We start from the raw sequence: 27,556 nt of genomic DNA on the forward strand, positions 1-27,556 counted from the left end.
TAAGGGATTGGGCTTGAATATATGAATTTGGGGGAGACATAAACATTCAGTCTACAGCAGCTTGTGAGATTTCTCAGACTCTTCTAAGGCTTTTTTTTTTTTTGTATTCTATTATATAGCCAATTAAAAATCTTTTTTTCTTAAACCATAAATTGCCTTGGTTTTGTCATTGTTGTGCTTTTGATTATGACTACTTTAAAATTAAGAAATACATTTTCGTTTTTCAGGATTATTTACTTTTCTTTTATCTTACAGATTTATGTGGACTAAGGATGACAAGACTTTTGATCTCTCTGACTCTCGGATAATTGTGTCTAACAACTCAGGAACATTTAAGATCCCAAATGAGGGGCACATATCTCATTTTCAAGGGAAATACCGCTGCTTTGCTTCTAATAAACTGGGGGTTGCTATGTCAGAAGAAATAGAATTTATAGTACCAAGTAAGTGTTACAATGGATATTCCATATTACAAATATTTTAGTGAAATGTTGAAGAGAATAATAACACATTCATAAATTAATTACCAGCTTAAATATGCCCTATGTTTCATTATAAGGGAAGTTATCTTCTAGATCTTGATACTTTAAATATGATCTTTGAAAGCAACATAATTTTGCTGTGTTTCAATATTCTTATATCTAACATGGGAAAAAATAAGAGTCTGCGTTGCCTTATAAGATGAGAATCAAGCTAAATGCATTGGTTAGATGTGGCTAAATTTCGTTGCTGCAACAAGTATTCTCCAGGCCCACGTGCTAATTCCCTGATTATGTGGTTGGCTGTGGGTCTGCAGCTCTTTAGGCTAGGTGTTCTCCATGCAGCCTTTTGGAGGTCCCAGCCACTAGAAATAGCGTCATTCTGCGAGTGTACTATGTGAAATTTACACCACCTTGGTCAAAGAATCTGGGGCAGAGACCAGGCAATAATTGCTTCCAACAAGAAACTATACAGGCAACTTCTCATAGTTTGTCAGGTGGGCAAAGCCAATCTCATAGCCCTACTTTACTCCAGCAATATGAGTGCCCATTGGGAGAGGATAGCCAGTAATTGGTATATATTAACAATGTTTTCTGTAAATAATAATCATGGAAAACTGTAAACTACTTTACTGTTAAGGGTGTGTTTTATCAATAACTGTTACGAAGATTAAGTGACTCCTTTATTACCATATTTTGCCTCTACAGCATGGGATCTCTGATGACCAACTTCCACATTTGGTCACTTATTTTCCCTGCTCTTAAGGTATCCCACATTACCTGATTCTAACTAAAATCTTTGCAGAGTCCATTCTTATGTAAAAACTGTTGTCAGCTTCTATTTGGCAATTTCTTTTTGCAGACTTATAGACACTAAAGAGATTCGGAGTCATTGCCTTTCCAGGATATGGACACTTTATGCTGGAAGCCAGTGAGAATGTACACAAACCTCAGAAAAACAAATAATGAAAAGATGTATCCTAAAAAATTGGACAGGGGACTAGATTTAAATTATTCTAAAGTCCTTATATTATTATAGATAAGAATTTAGAGTTTTACAAGTAAAGTATGCATCTTAAGATTTATAAAGTAATTACATTAAAATTATAGAGTAAAATATGAATGGTTAACAGACCCTGTTGTTTGAAGGAGAAAAAGATAAGAAATGTGAGAAAAGGAAAGAAAAAAACTGTACAAATAAATCCAAATATATGACTAATTGAAGATGAAAGTAAATACACTAAATGCTTCAAGTTTTTTTCTTTAAAGAAAGGTATGGATTGTTTACCTTGTAGCACATCTAAATCATAAGGGTACAGAGTTATTGAAACTACAAGATGGAAATGATGTTCCATATAAATGCTATTCAAAACAAAATGGGAATGTCTGAATTAATATTAGTCAAAATAGAATTCATTTTTATTTTTTAAAAATGTTTATTAATTTTTGAGAGTGAGAGAGACAGAGCATGGGCAGGGGAAGGGCAGAGAGAGAGGGAGACACAGAATCTGAAGCAGGCTCCAGGCTCTGAGCTGTCAGCCCAGAGCCTGACGTGAGGCTTGAGATCATGGCCTGAGCCAAAGGCAGACACTTAATCAAATGAGCCACCCAGGTGCCCCTAGAATTTATTTTTAAAAGCCTTCCTGAAGATTAATTCCCTAGGCATATATAATATTAAAATATATGAAGCAAAAATAGAAGTACAAGTGGAAATGGACAAATTATCATAATAATGAGAGATACTAAAATATGTTTCATTTTTTGGTAGCTCAAGCAGACAAAACATCAGTAAGTATACAGAAGATTTAAAGAAGCCAATTATAAGCTCCAACTAATGAACATGTATAGAACATTGCACCTAAAGCTGCAGAATGCATTTTTTTCAATATTTGATGACATATTAGCTATGAAATAAATATGACCCAAATGCAATTGAGTTAGAAGTCAATAATACCAACAAAATTAGAGAAGCCTTATATCTTTGAAAATCAATAAACAGATGTCTAAGAAACTCATAGGTCAAATGAGAAATGGCAAAAGAAAATAGAACATATTTTGAAGTGACAGTGGTAGCAATTCTACATAGGAAAACACGCATGAGGCAGCCAAAACGTTATTTAGACAGATACATTTCATCTTAGAAACATACATTAGAAAAGAAGAGGTGAAAATTAATGATTAAGCTTTTTTATTTTTATTTTTTAATGTTTGTAAATTTTGAAAGAGAGAGAGAGAGAGAAAAAACATAAGTGGGGGAGGGGCCGAGAAAGAGAGGGAGACACAGAATCTGAAGCAGGCTCCAGGCTCTGACCCATGAACAATGAGATCATGACCTGAGCCAAAGTCAGATGCTTAGCCTACTGAGTCCCCCAGTGATCTAAGCTTTTTAGGTAACATAGTTTTAAGATGAAAATGCATGAATTAACTTAAGGCAACAGAATAAACTAAAAAAAAAAATTGATGGGATAAAATAATGTAGAAGCAGAAAATAAATCCAACAAAGAGATGTGAAGCCTTTATAGTTGAAAAATACTTTAAAAGATATAGATAAATAGAAAAAATATACCTTTTTCAAATGAAAATATGAGAATGGGCTCATCACCATTAGTAGTCAGAAATAGATGTACTGTAACCCACATAATAAAAGCATTTGCTCCCACAAAGTTGGGAAATATTACGAAGTCTGAGAGTAATAATTTTAGTTGGGAATGTGCAACTCCCATAATCTACTACCATTGCAAGTGGACTTTCCTGCTCTGTGGAAAATATTTGTCAGTCTCTCCTAAGTGGAAGATGGTCTCACCTGTAACCTGGCTCTTCCATTTCCTTCCTCATGTGTGTGGCACTCATCTGTGTCAATTGGGCATATTTGTGATTCCATTGCTTGTATTAAAAAATATATTGGAAAAAAAAACATGAGTGTATCCATGATAGGATGAGTAAACCTATGGTGGTATAGTTACTCGCAGTGAAAATTGATGAATCTTGGGAATATGTTGAATAATCAAAGCAAGTCTCAGAATAATACATACACTATGATTTTATTAACAGAAGTGCAAAATATGGGAAGATAAACTATTGTTTAGGAGGATACTTGTATGTGGTAAATTATAATGAAAAACAAACAATGATGAAAACACAATTTCAGGGGCCCCTGGGTGGCTCAGTTGGTTAAATGTCTGATTTCAGCTTAGGTCATAGTTTCACAGTTGAGGAGTTTGAGCCCTGCATCGGACTCCATGCTGAAAGTACAGAGCCTGCTTGGGATTCTCTCTGTCCCTCTCTCTCTATGTCCCTCCCTCATTCCTGCACTCTTTTTCTCTCAACAACAAATAATAAAATTAGAAAAGAAAAATTGCAAGAAGATTAAAAAAAAAAGAAGAATAAAACACAAGGATAGTAGTTTCCTCTAATGGAAGGGGGAAGGGATGGATTCTGTACCAGACAGGAAGGTCATGGTGACACTGTGAGTTTTGTACAGTGGGATGGTGGATAAGAGTGTTGGCTGTTTTTGTTTGTTTATTCTTTGAAAATGGCTTTTTTGTATATGCAAAATTTATAAGTACCATATTTACTTGTCTGTATTAGATATACTGGGATATTAAGTAAGGTGTTATAGCATAGTAATGGCAAAAGTAGAGGCATGTAAACTTGAAAACTGGCCTCAGGAGTTTAGGTTTGAAATGACATTCACTAGTAGATGTTCATGAATTCTGGATCAGAAAGTTATTACCATGAAATTTGTGGTTGTGATCATAAAACCAGACAGATGTAATTATCTGTAAGTGTGTAACTATAGTCATGTTATAGTTTATATTATAAAACCAGATATTGTAGTCTAACTATAACCATATAATCTATGTATCTAATTAACTAAAATAGGTGAAATAAGATATGTGTGAGAGGGATATTAAAAATCTGTTGTAGAAGGCAAAGCATCAGCATGATCCCCAACCTGAACTCTGATGGTTGCTATGGAGACACAAAGGAAAAAGCTAGACCTATTGCAGAGAAGGAAATGGCACATGTTAATATGAGATTCTGCAATTAAAGGGTTTTAAAAAATATTTTTTTCTCATTATCTAAGCAGACCAAGTGAAGTCATGAACATCGTGAGGGTAATTCTGGCCAGAATCGGCTAGCATTGCAGTGAAGAGATGAGATTTGGATGTGAGCTATGTAGTGGGTAATTGCTATGTTTTTCTGCTGCTGTAGAAAAAAGCAAAATAAATTAGGTTTCTTATGCATCATTTCCAGTCTCTCCTGAAATTACTTCATCGTCTAACAGCTTTCTGCAATCATTTCTATGTTGAAGAGGACCGCTATCCCAATCCTTTGGGGTTTAGAAGTCAGAGACCGTTTAAAGTTTCCTATAATGTTATCAATTGATTCTTTTCTTAAGCTGTAGAGAATCAATTCTTTTTTTTATTGATAGAAACTTTGTGATTCGAATTTTAGAGTGTCATCTCTGATGTCTTAAAGTTTTCTTTAGACTAACCTTAAAGGCTTTTTAGCCCCCTAAGTTTCTACACGAGAACAATAACTGGAAATCCCATTATTACTTCTTACAAACAGAAACCTTTTACAGGCTGTTCAGCTTTCTGCTTTCAATAACACTGCAGTTGAGTTTGCTAGGGAATGAAAGAGTAAAAGAAAAACCAACCAAACAAACACAATGTACTGTTTTCAAACATAGGAAAAATCACTTCACTAAATGGATTTCCCGCAATATGGCGTGGAGAGTTAGTCCGTGAATTATTCAACATGTCTTTATTAAACTCCCCTCACGTGCCAGCCACTTTTCTAGTAATTTGAGAGATAGCAGTGAACAAAACAGAGGCTGTCCTCAAGAAACTTCTATCCTGTGTATGTGGTGAGTGGTTCTGAGAAGAAGATAAGGGTCTTTCTAGCCTTTATTTTGACAACTGCCAGTGGTTGATATGACGATACAAACAATTCTCTTTGGGCTATTCAGTACTGCCCATCCTTCACAGCACAGATCAGCTTCCTCCACTTACCATTCCTACTCCGTCTCAGCCTATAGCAATTTTTCTTTCTGATTTTTTAAAACAACTTTTTGAGGCATCATTTACATATCATAAATTTTATTGGTGTTAAGTGCAAAATCATTGAGTTTTTAAAATACATTTTTAGTACAACCATCATCATAATCTAGTATTAGGACATTTTTATTATCCCCCAGAGATTCCTTATGCCCATTTGTAGGTACTACTCTCTCTTCCCACCCCTAGCCCTAGGCAGTCACTAATCTGCTTTCTGCTTCAGTAAATTTCTTTCCTGAACATTTCATATAAACAGAATCATTCCATACATTATTTTCCCATCTAGCTCCTTCCACCTTGTGTGATTTTACAGCTTACTCACATTGTAGCATTTATCAGTAGTTTGCTCCTTCTTATGGCTGAGTAATACTACACTGTATGGATGTACCACTCTTTGTTTATCCATTTGCCAGTTGATGTCCCTTCGGATTGTTTCCAATTTTTGGTTATTACAGATAGTTCTCTTAAGGAAATCCACGTGAAAATTCTCTGGGGTTTTTAAAGCATTTAGTTATGTACTGCTTGGAAGAGTCTTTTAGTTGTGCGTATACTAATTGGGATGTTTAAAAATGGTAAAGATGTCATGCTATGCTATTCTTCTTTTGTTGTATGCCTCCAGATGCTGCTTGAATGCATATTATCAGTGACTGATTTATCGATTCATAGGCTGAAGAATAAAAGAATGAATAAAAATACTAGAGCAATTTCCATACACTATTAAAGTAATATACGAAATGGCAGGCTTAGGAATGCAATCCTTTATATACTGTTTTAATGGAAACCAATTAGAATTTCTGGTCTGCTAGGTTCTACATTTGTATAGCTTCCTTAGATTCCTCAAGGCAATTCCCTTAAGACATACTGTGGCTATTTATTGCTCAGATTTGCGGGGGAGTAGAATAGCAAAAGCAGGATCTGGTAGCATATGCTAATTTCTTTTACTGATATATGCAAACCAACTAAAGAAGATCAATTTGTTGAGAGTGCAACTTGGAGTTTTACAGGTTTAATTAAGACCAAGGATTTTCCTCTCATCTGTCATGTTGTGCGAATGACTGGAATGACATGGGCTGGATTGGGTATCCTTCCTTAGCATGAATTCATTACCAGCTCATAGACTGAAAGGCAATGTTAATTCTCTGTAGTCCTAAATGGATTAATGGGGTACCCTCCAGGAAATGGGAATCAATTAAATTTCTTTGCATATGGAAACTAGAATTAGGGATGATATAGCATGTGAGCTCAGTGTCATGCATTCATCATAATGATGTCAGACTGTAGCAGTTTGCTAAACCCACTGAATGGAAATGTAAGGCACTCAAAAGCTCACCAATCCAGTCCTGTAAACAAAGAGAGAAGTCAAAATAAAGTTCTATTGGGGCACCTAAGTGGCTCAGTTGGTTAAGCATCTGACTCTTGATTTCAGCTCAGGTCATGCATGATCTCACGGTGGTAATAGCAGAGAGCCTGCTTGGGATTCTCTCCCTCCATCTCTGCTCTACCCTTCCCACCCTTTCTGTCTCTCTCTCTCTCTCAAAATGAATAAGTAAATAAACATTAAAAGAATAGATAAAATTTTATGGCATAGGAACGTTTGCCCAGTAATGGGGAGGAGTATCATTAAATCATAGGTTCTACATGACAAACTTACTGTTTCTTTCCTCTGGCTTCCTCCCCACCTCCTCTGTAAAAGCTAATTCCAAATATTTGCATAGAATTATGGAAGTCATTACAATGTAGGCTACAGAGAAAATCAGAAAGCACAGCAGAAGAAAGCTGTATGTCCCTTTGCCCATCTCCTCTCTCTACAGTGCAGTCGGGTGAACTAGGCAAAGTGAAAATACTTGATTATTAGCCAACATATGTTGAATAATTTTTAAGTGCCCCATGTTATTTAATTGATTTATATGAAATGGTTTATTTAAACTTTGACACAAATCAGTGAATTTGGATGAGGAAACTGAAGCACATTAAGTAACAGGTTCTGATCACTAAGTAAGTGATGAAGCCAGGGTTCAGCCCCAAGCAGCTGGCTCCAGAGTTCATGTGTTTAACCACAATGCTATACAGTGTTGTCTGTGCTTTGATCATTTAGGTAACACATCTTCTGCATGAGCTGAAAAGTGTTGCACTTTTTTGTTGGAAATAGCTTGGCAGTAGAGTATCAGACTCAGAGAGATAAAGAGTGTAAGAAGACTTGATGAGATTACTTGTGTGCCAGAGACAGATTATCTGCAGAGTTACATAACTTGATAGTGGTTAAGTCACCTTAATGGCTTTCTTTTAGGTGGTTTAGTTACTATGATTTGTATTAACTTAAATTATGCTGATGCCGTTTCATTACTACTCTTTACTATTAAGCATGTTGGCATGGTAAGACTCTACAGCTTAGATTTTACAATATCCTTCCCTTAAGAAACTTCTAAGCTAGTGAGTCTTTCAAGGAGCCTAGGGATATGAATTCACAGGACTCTAAGATCCCAGAGAAAAGTAAATGGGGGCACGAAAGGGTAAAAATACTGGTCTGAAGCGGCAAAGCCAATTAGTTTCACTACTTGGTCCAGAACCCAGCTTGCACTCTTCTCTAAATACAAAATATTTTTTAGAAGGCATCTGCATTTCAAGTACAAAGATGTTATTTTTTTCAGTGTGTTTGGTCGAAAGAATTGAAATGGAGTTTCAAAACTCATGGTCAGCATCTCAACTTGTAGAGATCTTAGAAATTTTGTATTTGCTGGTTTGCTTTATATTGATAGTTCCAGTAAGAAGACTGCTTGCTGTCCAGTTAACTAGTTTCTAGAAAAGTGTTTTCATGCTAGATTCTGACTGGGTTTTGGGGAATGTATGCCATTGGAGTTGTTACTAGAAATTGGACTGTGACACTGAATTGTAACTGTGCAAGCTTATTGCAGAGTAATAAAAAAGATGGGTGCTGTCAAATGCTTGATTTCTTAATGCAGATAGACTGATAGGGACATTATATATAAAGGAAATCGACTTCATGTAGACTTAGGTTATTATGGGATTTCCAAACATTCTTGAACTTCTGCTTAGGTACATACCGATGTACAAGTACATTCTGCTTCCTTTGCAGAGAGGCTACTCCATGGTCAAGTCCAGTGTTACTGAAACATAATTAAGTGATTGTGTTTTTGCTGTTTATGGAGCACTCATTTAAAATATGTTGGCGAGTTAAAGCAATGTAGTTGCTTCCACAAAAGAAAAATAATTGTTTGCAATTCACTTTTTAAAGTGTTGCATCTGTCCAAACTCAACAATGCTAATGTTTATCACCAGAGAAACACAGTTAGCAAAAGCCATTGGTTGAAGTTATTTTTAAATGGAGTTGTTTCTTTATTTGAATTAAGATAAGCTTCATGCCTGCTGTTGAGTTACAGTAATTAAATTCCACATTTATCTGTGGCCATTAAAATGTTCACTTTCTAGCATGGAACCAGACTTACTAAATAGTGGCAAAGTCAAAGAAGAGGACCATAAAAAAAATACTGACAAATTAATGTCTTTTATAATATCTATTCTCAGACCTTAAATTATTAAATATATAAATGTTCTTTACTTTTTCCTGATAATAATTTCATCTTTGATCAAAAGCTGTTCCAAAGATTTATGGTATGTGATAAAAGTTTTGATAGGCTTATAAATTTTATTTTATTTTTATTATTGATGCCTTGGAAGCCAGTTGAATTACATATGTACATCTTTGGAATTAGAATTTTATAATCTAGATTTAATTAATGCATGGATGATAGTGCTTCATTGGCAGTACTATCTGTTTGAATCATTAGATTTTTCTGAATACTCCGAGGGGGCAGCTCTCTAATTAGGGCTTTATATATCTTATTAATTAGCTACTTTACAATGGCTATCACCCAGGGAACTGTGTATTCCTGTAAGGCATTGTAAAGTTTGCTTGTTATAAAACAGGATTACAGGCACTTTCCATTTTCTAATCTATGTTCCCCTTCCTCTGTTGCCCCTTCTCTCTGAGTATAAATAGATTCAGTAACTATCTAAAGGCCCTGTTAACTTCAATACCAATGAACAAGGGGCTTTTACAGCAAGTTACACTAAATAAGTGATTTGAACTTGGAGCTTTGATCACCTAATAGTTTTGTAAATTGCTACATATTATTTGCATAAGGTGTATACTTTCTACAAAATGACTTGTATAGTATTTGCTCTCTGTTAAAGCTAAGTAAGGCATTACCAAATAGGTGGCATTGAGATTTTACCTACAAGACCTTACCATAGTGATGGCCCTAGACATACTTTCCTGTCTCTTGGTGGAAATTTCATGCTAGCTAGAGCAAAAGCATGATGCCACGATAGTTGCTGTTTCAAATATGCTTCCAGCCTCACTACGAGAAATCTGCCACAATGGGTTGACCAAGAGGAATTGACTGAGGATGGTCACATGACTGAAACCTGCCTTCCAAACTAGCAAAAGCACTGTATATAATGCACTGCCCCTGCAGTGCTAAGCCTTGAAGGGTCCTTGAATTTAGACAAAAAGCAATTCAGTGTAACCAGCTGGTGCATCAATAAGAGAAATGTCAGCAAATTCCTTCAACCAGTAAGGAATTGGGGTCGGAGTTGAGGGACAAGGGAATAAATACATAGAAAATGTACACAGCTCCTCCAGAAGAAACTTTACAATACATGAGTGTATCTCTAGACTTCCAAGAGTAATGATTGTCTTTTGTGAACCACCATTTGAGAATGAAATATAGAGATGGAATACCCCCTAACAAATTCCATCAAGCCAGCAGTGTTATACATACCTTCGTAAGGTCCTTTTCTTCCATAAAAGACTTATTAATTATATCATTCAAAACCCCCTAATAAAATCATACGGTGTTAATGTAGTGTTCAGGCATAATACATTTTGAGTGTTCTTAAAATGATTTTATAAATAATTTCATAAAAATCACACAGTGGTGCTGGGTTTCACATTCTGCTTAGTTGTGACTTAGATTTCCATTGTAATTGTATTGCCCTCTTAGGAAACTGCCTCTTGAATGGGGGAAAAATGTTAAAATATTGCCAACTCTCCTTTCCTACATCAATTCCATTTCATTTAAAATTTCATTTTCTGGGAGTGATTCCAATGTGGAAGACTCTCTTAGCAACTTAAAATGGTCATGTTTGGCTTTTTGTATTCATACTATTTGCCCCACGTGGGCTTTGAATTTTTAATTTGTTTGGTTATGCTTTGAATGGAGTATTTGCCCATTAAATCAAGGACTTCACAGTAAAGCCAAGGCAGAAAATATGTATCTGCCTAGAAAATAAATCACAGTGTTTGAATAAAAAAAGTTATCTATCAGATATTAAACTCAGTGAATCCTGTGACTCAGAACTTGTAGTTCTATGCAGAGAAATACGCACAACATATTGTTGCTAGTTGATGTCACATAGCAAAAATATTTGTTGTCTTCACTTGCAAAATGTAGAAGCATTTTTAAAGTTTTATAAGGATGCACCCCAGATTCTTAACAGTGTTTTCTTCTGCAGGGGAGATACAAGAACCAAGATTTGGGGCACTGAATTTGTTAAGCATGCTCTATTTTTTAAAAAGAAGGTGTTAATATATTATTGCTTGTGACATTAAAAGTTAATTTTAAAATACTGTCTTAAATAATTTTGTATACTAGATGTTCCAAAATTCCCAAAAGAAAAAATTGACCCTCTTGAAGTGGAGGAGGGAGATCCAATCGTCCTCCCATGCAACCCTCCCAAAGGCCTTCCACCTTTACACATTTACTGGATGAATATTGGTAAGTAACATTCTGTTCCATACATAGGAGACCTTTTAATTTCATGCATCATGTCAGATATTATAGCGGAAGAAAGATTTAAAAACAATGTAAGATTATCAATGTGGAAAAAAAGAAAAAGCACATTATCATTGTGGAATGAAATAGTTTTTTAAAAAATTATATCCATCTGTAGAGTGTGTTTCAAGTTTTAAATATTATATTAAGTGTATACATGAAAACACTAGAAAATCCTTAACTATATCTCTTGATTTTATCATAGCTGGAAGAGTAGAGGCTATTGATATGGTAATGTATGTCTATGAAGAAAATGCTATCTGCATTCCAAACAACTTACTTACCTTTGGAATATAGTCCATGTCAAAGTTGAGGATGGTTTAGGTTTGTGTTGCTAGCCTTATATTTCTATTTAATAATGTTCTACCTGCTACATAGAGTGACCCACAGAGAAATTAGCATGAACCTTTGTGTTTCATTCGCCAAAAAAATTGTATTCACTCTCAAGTTGAAACTCCAGCTTCTTGTATAGTTCTTCCGGCATGTGCCTTCACAATGTGCCCTAAATGCTTTCACAGTGTAATGCAGAGAGAAAAATGATAATATTTGTACAGTACTTGGAAGAAAGCGAGACAAACTATTTTTGGCTGCAGGTAAACATTCCAGACTCCAATCACTCTAGAACTTTCCAAGCTGCATCCAGGAAAGACAGATTCATGTCTCACACATGACTTTTGGGGAGATCTGTTTGAACCATTTGGACCAGTTTTCAGATACACCAGTATAGAAGTAGCAGCCTAGGTGGTAAGGAGAGGTAGAAGGTACAGAATGGTTGTCCACCAGTGGGTTTCTTTGGTTAATGGTGGAAAGTATGTTCCCAGGGGATTTGTTGTTGTTTTTTATTTTTGTTTTTACTTTTTACTTCTCACTCACTGCTCTTATTTTAAGACCAGACTTGTGAGGAATAGGAAGAGCAAGCATGAACAATGAAATGAAATGAAATGAAATAATATGAAAGAAAGGAAAATAAAGAAGGGGGATGAAGCACAATAAAGGACAGTTGCTCCTATTAATGACAAAATGTTTCCTTCCAGAGTTAGAACACATTGAACAAGATGAAAGAGTATACATGAGTCAAAAGGGAGATCTGTACTTTGCAAATGTGGAAGAAAAAGACAGTCGAAATGATTACTGTTGCTTTGCTGCATTCCCAAGATTGAGGACTATTGTGCAGAAAATGCCAATGAAACTAACAGTTAACAGTTGTAAGTCCAAATAATTTATCGTTCTGTCGTGAATGCTGAATACAAATGCGCCTGCAATTTCATTCTGGCTGAAGCCAGTTAAAGCTGGGTGGATATTTTCCGCCATTGTTTAGTTCAACTCTAGAGACTTCATCCAGATGAAAGAGACATCTGCAGCTGCAGACCTACAGTAGCTCTGTCTCTCAGAGCCAGAAAATCAAATCTCAATTCACAGTACAAGTATATTTCATTTGACGTCTGCAGGATCTGGTCATTTGCAGTGGGTGCAATACACGATGACATTCTAAGGTTTCTGAAGCAAGTCTCAGGCTTTGATGCATCGTGATCTTGAGTAACTAGAAGGCTGAAAATGTCGAAGAAAATAGGAGTTGAAAATAAAAAGATTGAATATTATAATTTTTTTTTATCACATCAAGCTTTGTTGTTCTTCCCAAATTGGCAAAGTTATTTGAATTGCCTCTCTTCCCTGCTTGATTCTGCAGATGCCAGTCTGGGTTCCCAAATGGGAAAAAGTCATTAGTGGGAGAAAGAACCATAAGATTCAAAGGGCAGAGATAATCCCCGACAGTTCACTGACTGAATAATTGGCTCTGGGAGAGTCGAAAGTTGGCATTACCATTTCATTGTCTAATTTGGTTCATGGTTTTTTTTTCATTGTTATGTGTAGATACACTTTGCCAGGTCTTCACTATAGCATCGCTTTTGGCAGCCTCAGTTCTCTGTAATAGAGCTGTAATCTGTGTCCTCTCGACCTTGGACTCATCTGTGGTAGTTCAAGATTAAGCTCATTATACATTTTTTTTTTCAAAGATATCCCCTAAGATGATGTTCTAGTGAAGCATGGTTATATCTCATTTTGTAACTTTTCTTAGACAAAACTGTGACTTTCCATTCATTATTGATACTAGCACCTACCATTATGTTTGTGAGTTTTTTCTTTAATTTTTTTTTATTTCAGTAAGGCATGCTAATGACTCAAGTTCATCCACAGAAATTGGTTCCAAGGGTAAGTTGATCACGTGAAGAGGGTTGGCATTTATTTTTACCTTTTGTAACTCATTGTCATCTCAAAGCTTAAATTTTTCTGTTACTATGTTCATGAGTATATTAAAATACTGATATTTCTATAAAGGAAACCCCTTCGCATAGAGGTTTCTATTACCCCCCCATCCTTAACTATATGCAAAAGAGTGATATTTATAAATTCCTCACTATGCAAAAGTATCTATATTTATATATGATATAATTCACATAGACAAATACACATACCCTCCCACACATATATGTATTTTTTTTGAGAGAGAGAGAGAAAGAGAGAGTTGGCGGGGAGGGGCTGAGGGAGAAAGAAAGAGAATCTCAACACAGGGCTCAATCCCACAACCCTGGGATCATGACGTGAGCCAAAATCAAAAGTTGAACACTCACACAACTTGCCACGCAGGTGCCCCAGTATGTATATATATTTTTTAAATGTTTATTTTTGAGAGAGAAGGCATGAACAGTGGAGGGGCAGAGAGAGAGGGGGACAGAGGATCCAAAGCAGTCTCCATACTGTCAGCAGAGAGCCCAATGCAGGGCTCAAACTCACAAACTGTGAGATCATGATCTGAGCTGAAGTGGGGCACTTAACGGACTGAGCCACCCAGGTGCCCCCAACATGTGTATTTGGGTCTCCTAAGACTTCTGTCCTTTTTGAGTGACATTTTGGTTAATAGTTGTTACATGTACGTAGAAGAAAGAAACAGTAGAGAAAACACTAGGTTTAAGGAAGTTAAATGGTTATGTTTCTTGTAAGACTTCTCAGAGTACTTTAACATTGGGCTGTAACTCTAAGAATACAGTTTACTGCATTTTCGTAACTCATTTGTCTGTGAAATATTACAATTTTCCCTCACAGGACAGGTACTAGAAGTAGTGTTGTATGGAAGATGCCAGAGTGAACCTGAATTATATAACTAGTTTTCCACAGTTCATTTATGTGAATGCAACAAATGTTCTTCATGTCATGGGGGCCAGTGGCTTCATCTAGATTTCTGATACACTGGCAACATCAGAAGGGCTGGAAGAGGACTCTTCTCGGTGCCTTCTCAGTTTGAAGGTGGATTGATTAAATATACTTCCCCAACTGCATTATTGAGGTCAATAACCCAGACATGTTCCTTGTATCTGTACACCCCTTAGTAAAAATAATAGCACGTACTGTGTGTTCAATAATTATTTTTTGATAAACACATACTTGTAAGGAAGCTATAGCATGTGCACACTGCTATCAGGGCTTTTCATTTCTCTACTCTGAATGTCAGCTGTTTGCACCTTCCACATCGTGTCAAATCACATTGACATTGGATGGACAAAAAACAATTTGTGAGAACATTTGGAAATGATGTTAAAACTTACATTGAAAATGAAAGCCCTCGTTTGCCGTTGTATTTGAAAAGCATTCTTGAGCATGTAACAAAGGGAACATTACAATATGTAGTTACTGAAAATGTTTGCTTATCATTCCCTGAAGCACTATGTTTCTTTGAGGGGCTGAGATTGTAAATAGAGTCACCTTAAAGAACTTGCCCACTTCATAGATGCATGGTGTCCACCATACGCTTCCTGAATCAGAATTTCTGGGAGCAAGGCTCGGGAAGCTATATTGTAACGAGCATCTTATAAAATACTTAGGCATACTAAATGAAATTCAAATTCATACACAGCCATTAGACATGGCAAGGTCTGATTAAAGTGTGGAATATAAAATCATAGGCTATCTGTTAACTTTTAAGGACTTTCATCAAGAAACTAATTGTCTTGGGACATCTGGAGGGCTCATTGGGTTAAGAGGTGGACTTCAGCTCAGGTTATTTGTGAGTCATCTCACCATTTGTGAGTTCAAGCCTCACATCGGGCTCTGTGTCAGCTCAGAGCCTGGAACCTGCTTCAGATTCCGTGTGTGTGTGTGTGTCTCTCTCTGCCTCTCTCTCACAATGCCTGCACACTCACTCTCTCTCTCTCTCTGTCTTTAAATAAACTTAAAAAAAAAAACGAATTATCTTCAACCGTACTTGAACTTGTGAAATTTGAAAATGTGTTTTCAGTCATGACCTTCTTAAAACTTGGTGCTACACTAAGTTATTGATTCTGAGGGACCATCCATGCTTTGTGGTAAGAATGGAGTCTATTTAAATGGCAATATATTAAAAATACATCTTTGTATATATACATAGGAGCATATAGGTAAATACATTTTAAGTTTTAAGAAAGATTTAGTACCACAGGATTTTAACTGTCTTCATTTGGAAAAAAGTATGTGACTTTTCTTTTCTGTATTATAGCAAATTCGATCAAGCAAAGAAAACCCAGATTGCTGTTGCCTCCTACTGAAAGTGGCAGTGCGTCCTCAGTTACCATCCTCAAAGGGGACACCCTGCTGCTTGAGTGTTTTGCTGAAGGCCTGTGAGTAACTTGACCCCGTTCATGACTTTGTCAATCCCTTTCTATACAGAATAATGCATTAGTTAAGCAGTTAATCCTATATACACATTTTTAAAATGATTTCTTTTAAAAAAATTCTGTTACCACTTTTCTGGAGGAAATAATTTGCACTTCACTCTACAGACTTCAGGCTGTGACTGAGATTGATTTATAATTAGATTGCTCTGTCAGTTTGTGATAGTGTGAATGGAGGTGACAATGAAAACATTCTCCTTACCTACGTCAGTAGGGGGATGCCATCCTTAGAGCTTGAAGTTGTTACTTGCCAGTCTCTTACTGTGGGTGCCAGGTTTTTGTGTCTCTGCTATCACATTTTCTCCCACTCCTTCTTGCTATGCTATGGGTTCTGATTGCTTTTCAGGTTGCAAGGAGCCTTATTTATCTATTATTTCACCCTGCTGCCCTTTGCATACAAAGAGGTCCAGAGCATGTACTTTCAGAGAATTTCACCTAAGAATATAATTAACTCAGCTTCTTCTCGTCTGAAAAATCAATGCAGGTTTCCAAATCCTCCAAAAAATGTCACTTGGTCATGTCTTGAAATTGTTACATTTGTTGAGCAAACACCCTAAGCCTTTGTAAATCAGGACTATCTTATTTAATACTTAGTCAAGGGACTCTTCTAGCTGGGCATCTGGTTGGTGAACTGGGATTTGAAATTTTAAAAATTGTATTCATTCATAACTCAATATATATTCTGAATGAGTTATTTTAAATTGGTTTATGAAGAAAAAGAGCCAATTTTAATGGTTTTGCAGCCCCTTAGCTTTGTAAACGTCTCTCTCCGTCTGGCAAAGATATACAGGTTGCTTATGTGTTTGAAATGGCATGCATAAGCTCACTTCATGCTCAGCACGTCTCAAGGCGGCCATTATTCCCATTTGCAGGTTAGGTAAATGACGCCCAGCGGCTTGATTGAACTTGTTCAAGCTCAGTATAAAGTGGAGCTGGAGTTCTATCCTGTCTCCAGAACCCTAAACTACCTCTAGATTTAATGTATTTCAGTTCAACCCAATGAATGGTCTGTTCAATTAAGGGGGAGGTGGAGGAGGGCCGACACAAAGAATGGCATTGTTTCTGAATCTGAAGAAGTGGCTGTAGGTCTATACTTCAGTAAATGGTTAGTCGCAATGAAAATGTTGATACTATTCATTAAAACAGGAAAACTTTCACAAAGAAACCGATATGGAGGGGTTTAGATTCTATAAATTCTGTGAATAAGGCAGGAATTTGGAATAGTTAAAACAACAATGAATCTCATTCAGAAGGGCAGGCACTGAGTGGAAAGTGCACATTCAGGTGCCAATTCACACTTGCTCTCACCCTGTGGGAGCTTCATTGGAAGTAGAGGGGGGTATTGTCGCTTCCCTCTGTTGATTATTGGTATCAAACTGTTTCTTCACTCTCTTGCCTCTGTAACTTGTAAATTCTTGAGTTTAAGGTAGGTGTGATTCTACTTCAAGATGCTACACTATAAAAATGTAGGAAGAGCAAGGAAGTATACTAACAAAAATTGGCTGGATAAGTACCTGAACAAAATTTGAGAGTATGAGATAGTGCATGTTTGTATATAAAAAGGGATTAAGCGGTGCCAGCGTGGCTCATTCGGTTGAGAATCTGACTCTTGGTTTCAGCTCAGGTCACGATCTCTTGGTTGGTGAGATCGAGCCCCACGTTGAGCTCTGCCCTGGCAGTGTGAAGCCTGCATGGGATTCTCTTTCCCCACCCCCCCCCCCACTTCTCTGCTCCTCCCATGTTTCTCTTTTTCTCTCAAAATAAATAAACTTCTTTAAAAAAGGGATTAAGCATTATGTTTTCCCTCAAATTTTCACTGCCCAAATGCTGTTAGTGAATGTTCCTTAAATTTAAAAAAAAAAAGAAAAAAATTGACAAGAATATAGCTGGATATTCTTGGACTAGGAGAGATATGTCACTAGATAAATTAGGTCTCATGTTCACCTGATACTTGTAGATAATCATTTTATTCTGTTCTCTCAAGGGATAGGTATAAAGGATTAGACTGGTTTTCAAGGACTGGCAAAAAAGAAAGGACAGAAGGAAGGCAGGCAGGAAGGATGAAAGGGAAGGGAAGGGAAGGGAAGGGAAGGGAAGGAAAAGAAGGGAAGAATCCTGCAGAAGCCTGCAGAAAGTGAGATGCTTGCACTATTAAAGCATGAACTCAGAAAAACCAGTTTGGAGGAACTTAGGTCCAGAGCAGCTTGTAATTTGGCAAATTGCCATTTTGACAGATGGCGTGGAAAGCAAGCAGTTAGGAGACTTGAGTTTCTGCATTCTGTTAGGTAGTGTGTGCAGGAAGCCAGCAGCTAATATCATCTCCCAGCTGCCTGTTGGAGCATCATTACTGTTTCCCACAGAAGGGTGCCCTGTACTCAGACTGGGCAAATAGAAAGTGGTGGTTCTAGATCTGTAAGGCACATTACAGGCTTCAGCCTGGAATGGAGGAGGGGAAGAGAGTGTGTAAATTAAGGGACCTACCTCTTTACCTTCTATATAGTTTTTGCATAATAATGGAATTATTTTAATGCTTGCCTGAGCAATTCAAACAGTCTGAGATAATTGACAGAAACAATATGAGGTAATTGTTCAGTGATTAACTACTAACTAATTAATTTGGCTACAAGCATATATCCCAAGAATATACAGTTAGGAAGGGAAAAGGGATAGAAAAAGCACAGGTATAATAAACACAGCCATGGAAAAAGCAAGTTTAGTGTTAGACAAACTTAAGTTCTAACATGTCATTTATTACCCTAGTGACATTAAGTGAATTAATTAACTTCTTGGAGCTTTAGAATCCTCATTGATAAAGTGACGATCATAATGCCCATCTTTAGAATATGTCAATAACCTGTAGCTATTCATAATAAAAATAAATAGAGCAAGGAAAAGCAGCATCAATAAAAATAGCAAAATTAAGTTTTTCCGTTCATATAACCCAACTGGAGAAGAGAAATAAAAAAAATATATTAATTAAAATCAGCCTTCGGTGTTTTCTTTTCTTTTATTTTAAATGTTTATTTATTTTTGAGAGAGAGAGAAAACATGAGTGGGGAAGGGGCAGGGAGAGAGATGGAGACACAGAATCCGAAGCAGCCTCCAGGCTCTGAGCTGTCAGCACAGAGCCCCTCCGTAGGGCTCGAACTCACAAACCATGAGATCATGACCTGAGCCAAAACTGGATGCTTAACTGACTGAGCCACCCAGGTGCCCCAGCCATTGGTGTTTTCCACATAACTTGTAAATCACAAGAGTCATAAAGGTCACCAACCCTCTGCTTGTCTGGTTTTCCTGAGCTGGGATTTTTCTTAAACCCAGGTGGCTTGATTCCCCACTACTGTTTTCCTCCTTAAGGTGGAGACAGTTATTCTCTTGATGTATGACAAGTTATCAGTTTGGTTTTAGTTTAGTTCAGTTTTTTTGTTTGTTTGGTTTGATTGGGTGATCTCATCTTTCTGAGCAAGGGAGATGTGGTTCATCTGCCCCTTCCTCCTTGCTCCCCCCCACTACTTTTCTCTATTCCCCAACAAAGGAAGAAAGTCACTTGGGTAGCCATGTCTGCGCAGAGCCCACCTTACCCTAGAACAGGCCGTTCTTGGTCCAGCCATCACATACAGTTATCACATCTGCGCCACGTTCTCCACTATCAGCTTCATTTGTATTAAGAGGATAGCACTTCCCTCTGCTTACTATTGGGTCCTACTTTATCTTGTTTTTCAAACTCATATGGGGAGGAGGGCTATTATTTCTAGCCACTCCAAATCACCTATAAGGAGGTTTCACACTTAAAATATTTCTGGTAAAATATTAAAACCTTGAAAAAAAAATCTTTTAATATTTCTGTGGATCCAATTACCCACCCTTTATCTATATATACCTATTCAGCTATGATAGATAGTTAGTCCTCTTAATGGAAGAAGCATGATTTCCATGGAAGCAGACTATTAAAGGTGCTTGCATTAAAGGAGACCTGATCCAATCCAGCGTTCACCATCGATGGTGGAGTACAGGTCCGTGCCCTGGGAAGGCTGATTGTTACTTACTGGAACTCTGAGAGCATATGTAAAAGCAATATGTTAAGTGATGTATCCTGTGAGTAGCTTTGATTTTAATTTTGCAGCTTAAAAAATGTTTATCATGTATTTATTGTTTTGCAGACCAACTCCACAGGTCGATTGGAACAAAATAGGTGGTGATCTACCCAAAGGAAGAGAAACAAAAGAAAATTATGGCAAGACTTTGAAGATAGAGAACGTTTCCTACCGGGACAGAGGGAATTATCGCTGCACAGCCAACAATTTCTTAGGATCAACCTCTCATGATTTTCATGTAGTAGTAGAAGGTACTTTCCCCGTATTGATTTATTTTTCTTCTATTAAAGAAAAAAAAAGGTGAACCTATAATTCCAAAGCATATATGTTAAAACAGGTAAGCTGTTTAAACTTTTGTTTTTGGAGTGGGTATTGAACTATATTATACTTCAGTTAACCAGATTTGACATTTAACCTGCAAAATCTTGTAAAAGGGACAAATGGAAAGAAAAGATCTCATGTTAGGTATTAAACACACCTGGCTTTCACACAATTTTTATTATATATATGACACTGCATAATATTAAATCATAGAAGAAGTAAGCATTACAAAGACAAATTATTTTGAGGAGCTTGGAAAAAAGCTTAGAGTTTGTTTCCCAGTCCTGTGGTTAACTTGCTATCTCTTTAATCAATTTACTTTGACTTTCTGTACCTTAGTTTCTTCCTCAAAAAAAAGAGGGTATCAGGCAAATTGTCTTAGTTCTTTCCTAGATATGGTTGTTTTTTTGTTTTGTTTTGTTTTGTTTTTTTGGTCCATATCTTGGGTTCACATGATGTTCAATATGTTACTTATGGGGATGGAGTAGACTGAGTGCTGTAAATACTAATTTTCTATCAAAAGATGCAAGATACATATTATAGTAAACTTATCTCTGTAAACCCATGCCTTTTGTTGAATAGAGGATTAGCTATTGTTGCTTGTATTCATAGAAATAAATAGGCCATGATGTCATCATTTAAAAAAAGGGGAAGCCACACAATGTGGATATTGGGGCTGTACCTGCCCTGTAAGTAAAGTTTATCTGGGCATCTTATGAATTTGATTGATGCACACTGATTTCTATGGGTCTAATTACAGTGAGGTCTCCTATCTATGGTTTGGTTGACTGAATTGATCAAATTAATGGATTGATTACTGCATTTGTACTCATTTAGTGCTGTGAGGGCTTAACTAGTGAAAGGAATTGTCTCTTTCAGGGTCCCATTTAGTGAACTGATGCTCTAGGGTTTCCATTTATATTCCAATAAAGTTTACCTCTTAAACCTTCAATCTGTACAAGGAACATCTAAGTAAAAAGCTGTTTTAATGAATGGGAAAAAATGAAGACTTGGACACAGATTACATTTACAAGTAAATGTTAAGATAGATGTTTTGGTCTAGGTGCTGTTTGGAATAACACCATGTTTTTAAGACCTCACCCACAATGTATATGGTCAGTTCAGTTAAGAAGAATGGAAAACCAAAGATGAGAGTATCATTTTCCTTGATTCAACAAAAGCAAAACTGGTATAGGTGACATCTTCATATTATGCATAAATATCAACATTTGCCATCAGTGATATATTCTTCTGATGTGGAATTATTCACAAAGAAATTCAAAAAGGAAGATTTGAGAAGTTTATATATATTTTTATTCATCATTTGATGCTTCATTGTTTTTTTTTTTTCATTTGCTGCTTCTATATAAATCGGCTACACCATGCAACAGGGATATTTTTCTGTAACCCCCTACCCCTGCCCCAGTGTAAACACGTATATCTACAAACCAGACGTGTCTAGTTGTTAGCTGCTCCTACTCCAAATTGCTGACTGTTAGAAATCCTTCCAGATGGCTGGAACATTGCTACGGTAGCTGAATATTTTAACAATCTGGCCACGGTTTTCTTGACTATAAGACTGAAGCTTTGAAAAGAATTGCAAGGGTTGCAAAAAAAAATAAAAATTCAAGGATGTAAACTTAATTACGCAGTTTAAAATGTTGACTATAGGACTCCAAAGGAATACAGGTTTCCTGAACGAATTGTCCTCACTATTCATAAAACAGCTATTAGCACTATTGAGATGTAAATTATGTTTTTATTAGGAACATTTAATCTTTTCTCCTTAATGAGAAGCTACTAAATGTGCCCTCAGTTGTATGTTTTAGGAGTTTCTTTTTACACATGCAAGTGAAAAGCAAACTGGGCTCAAGAAGTCATTTTTTCTTTTTTGTGTATATGTGTGAAACCAAGAAATACAACCTTCATTTATCATATGCGCAGATCAGCTTACTTTCATTCACTTGTCTTCTGCCTTCCTATATCTCCTTTCCCCTTTTTTGTCTCTTGTTTAGCAACTCAAATTGAATAACAAGAATTACCATATGATCACAAAGCGATGTAACCGTGAATTTTGAAAATTGAGTCCATTCTGAAAACACCCATTTGTGCTTAAGTAAAAGCATGTATTGTTTTGTAGTCTCTGTAGATGTGATATTTCTTCTTTATTACTAAACATAGTCAAATTCTGTAATTTAAGTTACAACATCCTAAATATGAAGACCGTGTGCATTTTCAAATTGTCTAATCCAGGTAAATAAAAACAGCTAGGATGTCTTGATGAGGCACAGCTATCCTTTCTAGATATCTATGATACAAATAGTGCACATTCAATAAAAAGATAAACATTAAAATGACATCTAAGCATTCTAAATCCAAAAAACAGAATATGACCACAATCACATTTCAACTGATTATTTATTTATTTATTTATTTATTTATTTTAGTGTTTATTTGAGAGAGAGAGAAAGAGGCAGACGGACAGAGTGCAAGCTGGGGAGGAGCAGAGAGAGTGAGACAGAATCCAAAGCAGGCTCTAGGCTCTGAGCTGTCAGCACAGAGCCCAACGCAAGGCTCAAACTCATGAACTGTGGGATCATGACATGAGCCGATGTCAGACGCTTAACCCCCTGAGCCACCCAGGTGCCCCTCAACTGATTATTTAAAAATAAACTCCCACCAACTTGCACCATTCTCATGTTGTAAACTTTCGAACCATTTAAACGTTTGAATTTTGCTGTAATAGGAAAATATTTACATAGAATTACATACCCATAATTGTCTTGCATTTTAAAAAGCTATCATGAACTCGAGTGCAATTCAGACATTGATATACTTAAGAGAGCCTCGTTTTAAAATGATCTATTTTTTCTAAAAAACTACAATTAAATCCAAGGTTGATAAACCTCACAATTTTGATTTAATAGAACATAGATATTTAGTAGGAATCTGTTACTAAGAAAATAGCCTCTGTGTTGTTTTATAGGTATCAAATTTTCTATTTTATTTCATTTTCCTTTCAGTGATAAATGTTTCTCATTAACTTGTTATATTTTAAATGCTTAGTCATTTGCATCTCACTTTTTAGCAACATAGGGAAATTATCATCTTTCTTTATATATAATTATGACAAAATGAGTAAAGTTGCAGCATAAGTTATTCTCATCAATTATCATGTATCTTAGGATAATGGATAAAAGAATGGGATTCACTGATGTTTTCTTCCAGGATTTTCCATTTCATCTGTTTTTGGTTTTGTTTTGGTTTTTTTATTCCTTTCTCTTGAGTTTTTCTTTGTCTTCTTTCAACTAGATCTTACCCTTCAGGAATAGAGTTACGTGTTTGAAGCTTTGGCAAACATCTGTTTGTTCTCTGTCCCTGTGTGTCCCTAGACTCACTTCACTCACCAAAAATATCTTGATTCATAGCCAATGTCCTCGGGCTCACTCTACATTCTTTTGTGAAGAAAGTAGCAAGTAGCTAAATATGTTCAACCAAAACATGGCATGATGAGACTGAATTACTGGAAGTCAGTGATTCCCTCCTATCCAACATTCCTTCTTTCCTCCCTATGCCTTTTTCACTAGAGTCTTTGGGGATCAATCCTTTCACTTCAACTTGTAATTATTCCACATGTGTCTGTTCTCCTTGTGCCAAGCAGAGGAGACACAAGAAAGGGTAAGGTTCCTCCATGGCTCTGTATTTATCTGAGAAACATAAAACAAATACCCGAGCACTTAAAAAGCTTATTCAAAAGAGCTAAAGCTTAGCAATGATTTCTAGTGAATATATAAAACGCCTTGGTATCACCCTCCAGTGGATAGATGTTGGAGGAACTTGGATTTGGGAGCACAAAGTGAAAGTTAGTAAAGCAATTTGGACTTCGTTCCTATCAGTGGTCTGAGTTAGTAAAATAGTAATTAACTAGAAATAACATCACATTTTCCTTGGAGTCCCAGTGCTACTCAGTTTACAGGTTCACAGATCCATGAAGTGGCCAGAACACAGAGTGAGGATTTCTTTTGTTGGTGACTCTAAGCGAGTTAGATGGTATCTCTCAAGCTCAGTCCTTGGTCTGCAAGGAGGTAGAATCAGATAGGCTGATAACTTAAGCTTAATATGGATACCAGGGGTTAATGAAATTTGTAGGGTGAGAGTAGAGATAAAATCCGTATTTTATTATGCATGGGTATTTAGAGAAATGTCATCATTACATAATCTTCTTTATTTTATTATTTTTATTGAGATATCACTGATAACATTAATTTCAGGTGTACAACATAATGATTCGGTATTTGTATGTATTGCAAAATGATCACCAGGTTAAGTCTAGTTAACATCTATGGCCACACAGTAACAATTTTTTTTTCTTTTCATGAGAACTTTTAAGATGACTCTCTTAGCAACTTTCAAATATGCAAACAGTATTATTGACTACAGTCAACATGCTGTATATTATATCCCTATGATTTATGTTTTTACATTTAGTTTTTGCTCTGAAAGCAATATTAGTTTACTGTTGTAAGCATGGAAATTTTCATGTTCGTGGAATTTTTTCCCTCTAACTCAAATGTGTGATTTTATTGTGGTAATGTGAAAAGACAAAAAAATAACAATAACATAAAAATGTACATATACATACACCTCAGAGAATCATGTCCAGTTTATAATTTGGACTATTGCATTTTAACCTAAACGACTAAATATTTACAGATTATAGGTGATGAATACACATATTTAATATAAGATTTAGTAACTAAGTCCACACCATATGGAATAATTTCTAGGGCACGTCCCTTTCTCAGAGTTGAACTTGCACTGTTATTTGCATATTTTTTATTTTCTTGGTGAATTTATAGGCATTTTCTTTTGACACAATCCTTTTGTTTCCCCTTTACTTACACAAAAAAAAAGCAGTTTACATGACTTATTTTTTCATTTCACATATATGTATCTTTAAAAGAGTTTCCTTTTTGACTAAAAATGGAAATCCAAGAATGTCTTGCGGGAAATAACCAAGCAACACTTGATGGAAATTACTACCTGCAGGTGTTGTGCAATTTTCTCTGGAATCAAATTATCCAAACCATCCACACTTTAATCTAAATCTTTTATTCACTCCTGACATAGTAATATACTTAAGGTGACAAGATATGGCAGTAATATTTGCACTAAAGACAAATGTCTCATTCTGTACTGAAACACCACTTAGAATTATAATACTGGAGCAATAGAACATGCCAAGATGCAAGTAATTTAAATACATTTTTCCTCCATTGTTTTCAGGACAAAAAGCTAAATGCTGCTTTTAGGCTTTCTTCTCCCTGTCTTACAAAAAATAATCTCTAGGAAAATAATGTTTCCACACTTCTAAGATAGATAATTAGATATCGGTATGGGTATACAAATGATACAACGTCATTAAGAAATATTTAAAATAAATGCTGGACATTTCAATTTCATTTAAAAATTCTCCAGATACATTTATCGAATATCAGCCTTTTTAGACGCCTTGCTGCAGCTTGAAAATAAGCCGCAGCCAGCACTAAATAAACTTAACCATCTGCTTATCCCTCCTTCACTTTCTGTTAATGAGGTAGATACTTGTGATGCTGAACAAAGTGATTGTATACATGTTAATTTTATTATGCATGCTAAGAGTCCAAATTAGATTACGCACACACACCATGCATGCACGCATGCACACACCCTATAACTAAAACAGTGTCCACCTTGCCTGACGGAACATTTACAAGAAAGAGCTAGTGTGAAACACTATTGTGGCTGCCATCTGCTGGCACATTATAGAAACACAGGCATTAAAATTTTCGGACCTCCTGACATGGTTAAAGTCACTTATGATGTCTTCACTTTATTCCAGAGCCTCCTCGCTGGACAAAGAAACCTCAGAGTGGTGTGTATAGCACTGGGAGCAGCGGTATCTTGTTATGTGAGGCAGAAGGAGAGCCTGAGCCCACACTCAAGTGGAGAGTCAATGGCTCCCCGATTGACAGTAAGTGAAACACCAATTGTGATGCAGTGCTGAAGGCAAGGGTGTGCTCGGATGGTTGATAGGCAGACACCCTGGTTATGTGTAAGATGGGAGTTGGGAAGTGGCTGGACCATCTAGACAGATCCAGCCAGGAACTTCAAAGTTGAATCTTTCCCAGCACTTTGATTTATGCTTAGATTTATGGAGAAGGGATAAATAACATTTGTACTTGTTGGGTCATTATATTAACTCTATATAAAAATTAGGTTAAAAGATAAAGCAGCTGATTGAGAAAAAGGAGAAAAGCCCATTCCTTTGCTTTTCCCTGAGAAGAAATTGGTGCAGTGACCTAGTGGTTGAGAACATGAGTTGAAAGTCAGAATTGCCCTTAGACCCAAGCAACAGTGACCCCGGCCTTGGGTTCTGCTCTTCACAAGGACCTGGTCTGGCCATCCTTTGGTCATGCCTGCTGTCATTATTTGAGAATTTCACAGGCCAAAGAGAACTGTAAACATGCCCCCTACCCCTGGCTCCCTGCATGTTCTTGACTGAGCTCCATTTGTACCCAAGATCAGAAAAATCCCTGTCTAGTCAGCTCTCAGCCATCCCAAATGGGCTGGGCATAGAAAGGCAGGGATGCACAAGGGCTGAAGCCTGATTCTCCCTACTCTATCATGTTCCAGCAAAGAACTCTGAGAAGTCCAAAAATCCTCAGTTTGAACCTAGAGCTCTTATCTTTTTGAATGTCTTTGTCAAAATAGGACAGAACAAATCTTATTTGTCAACTGACTAGTTTAATCTTGAGCATTTCTATTATTGAGACATATATATATGGCTTTCATAAGTTTCTTTTGTCCTGGACCGTTCATACCAAGTGTAGACATCTGGTGGTTCAGAGACCTGGGGTCCCATCTAGGCTGTGCACCTTCCCAGGTATATGATCTTGAGTTGTTTACTGAACGTCCCAAAGGTTTAGTTTTGTTGTTGTTGTTGTCGTTTTTTCACAGCACAACAGAGCTAATGATAGTTGGTTGTGATGGAAAGAGGTC

The 27,556-nt window shown here is 36.4% G+C and overlaps 1 protein-coding gene across 9 annotated transcripts in view; it reads left to right on the forward strand.

Moving 5' to 3' along the window:
• CHL1 (cell adhesion molecule L1 like) overlaps positions 1-27,556 on the forward strand; it is a 201,240-nt gene that overhangs the window by 132,469 nt on the left and 41,215 nt on the right. For 8 of the 9 annotated variants that reach the window (XM_043587948.1, XM_043587953.1, XM_043587956.1 and 5 more), the window contains 7 exons: positions 256-443; positions 11,218-11,340; positions 12,432-12,602; positions 13,561-13,608; positions 15,926-16,046; positions 20,261-20,445; positions 26,397-26,528. In XM_043587948.1, coding sequence (XP_043443883.1) covers positions 256-443; positions 11,218-11,340; positions 12,432-12,602; positions 13,561-13,608; positions 15,926-16,046; positions 20,261-20,445; positions 26,397-26,528 — 968 coding nt within the window. The remainder of the gene's footprint in view (positions 1-255; positions 444-11,217; positions 11,341-12,431; positions 12,603-13,560; positions 13,609-15,925; positions 16,047-20,260; positions 20,446-26,396; positions 26,529-27,556) is intronic. The other variant, XM_043587954.1, reaches the window with a different exon arrangement.

Source organism: Prionailurus bengalensis, chromosome A2 (genome assembly GCF_016509475.1).
Source record: "Prionailurus bengalensis isolate Pbe53 chromosome A2, Fcat_Pben_1.1_paternal_pri, whole genome shotgun sequence".
NCBI classification, from domain to species: Eukaryota; Metazoa; Chordata; class Mammalia; order Carnivora; family Felidae; genus Prionailurus; species Prionailurus bengalensis.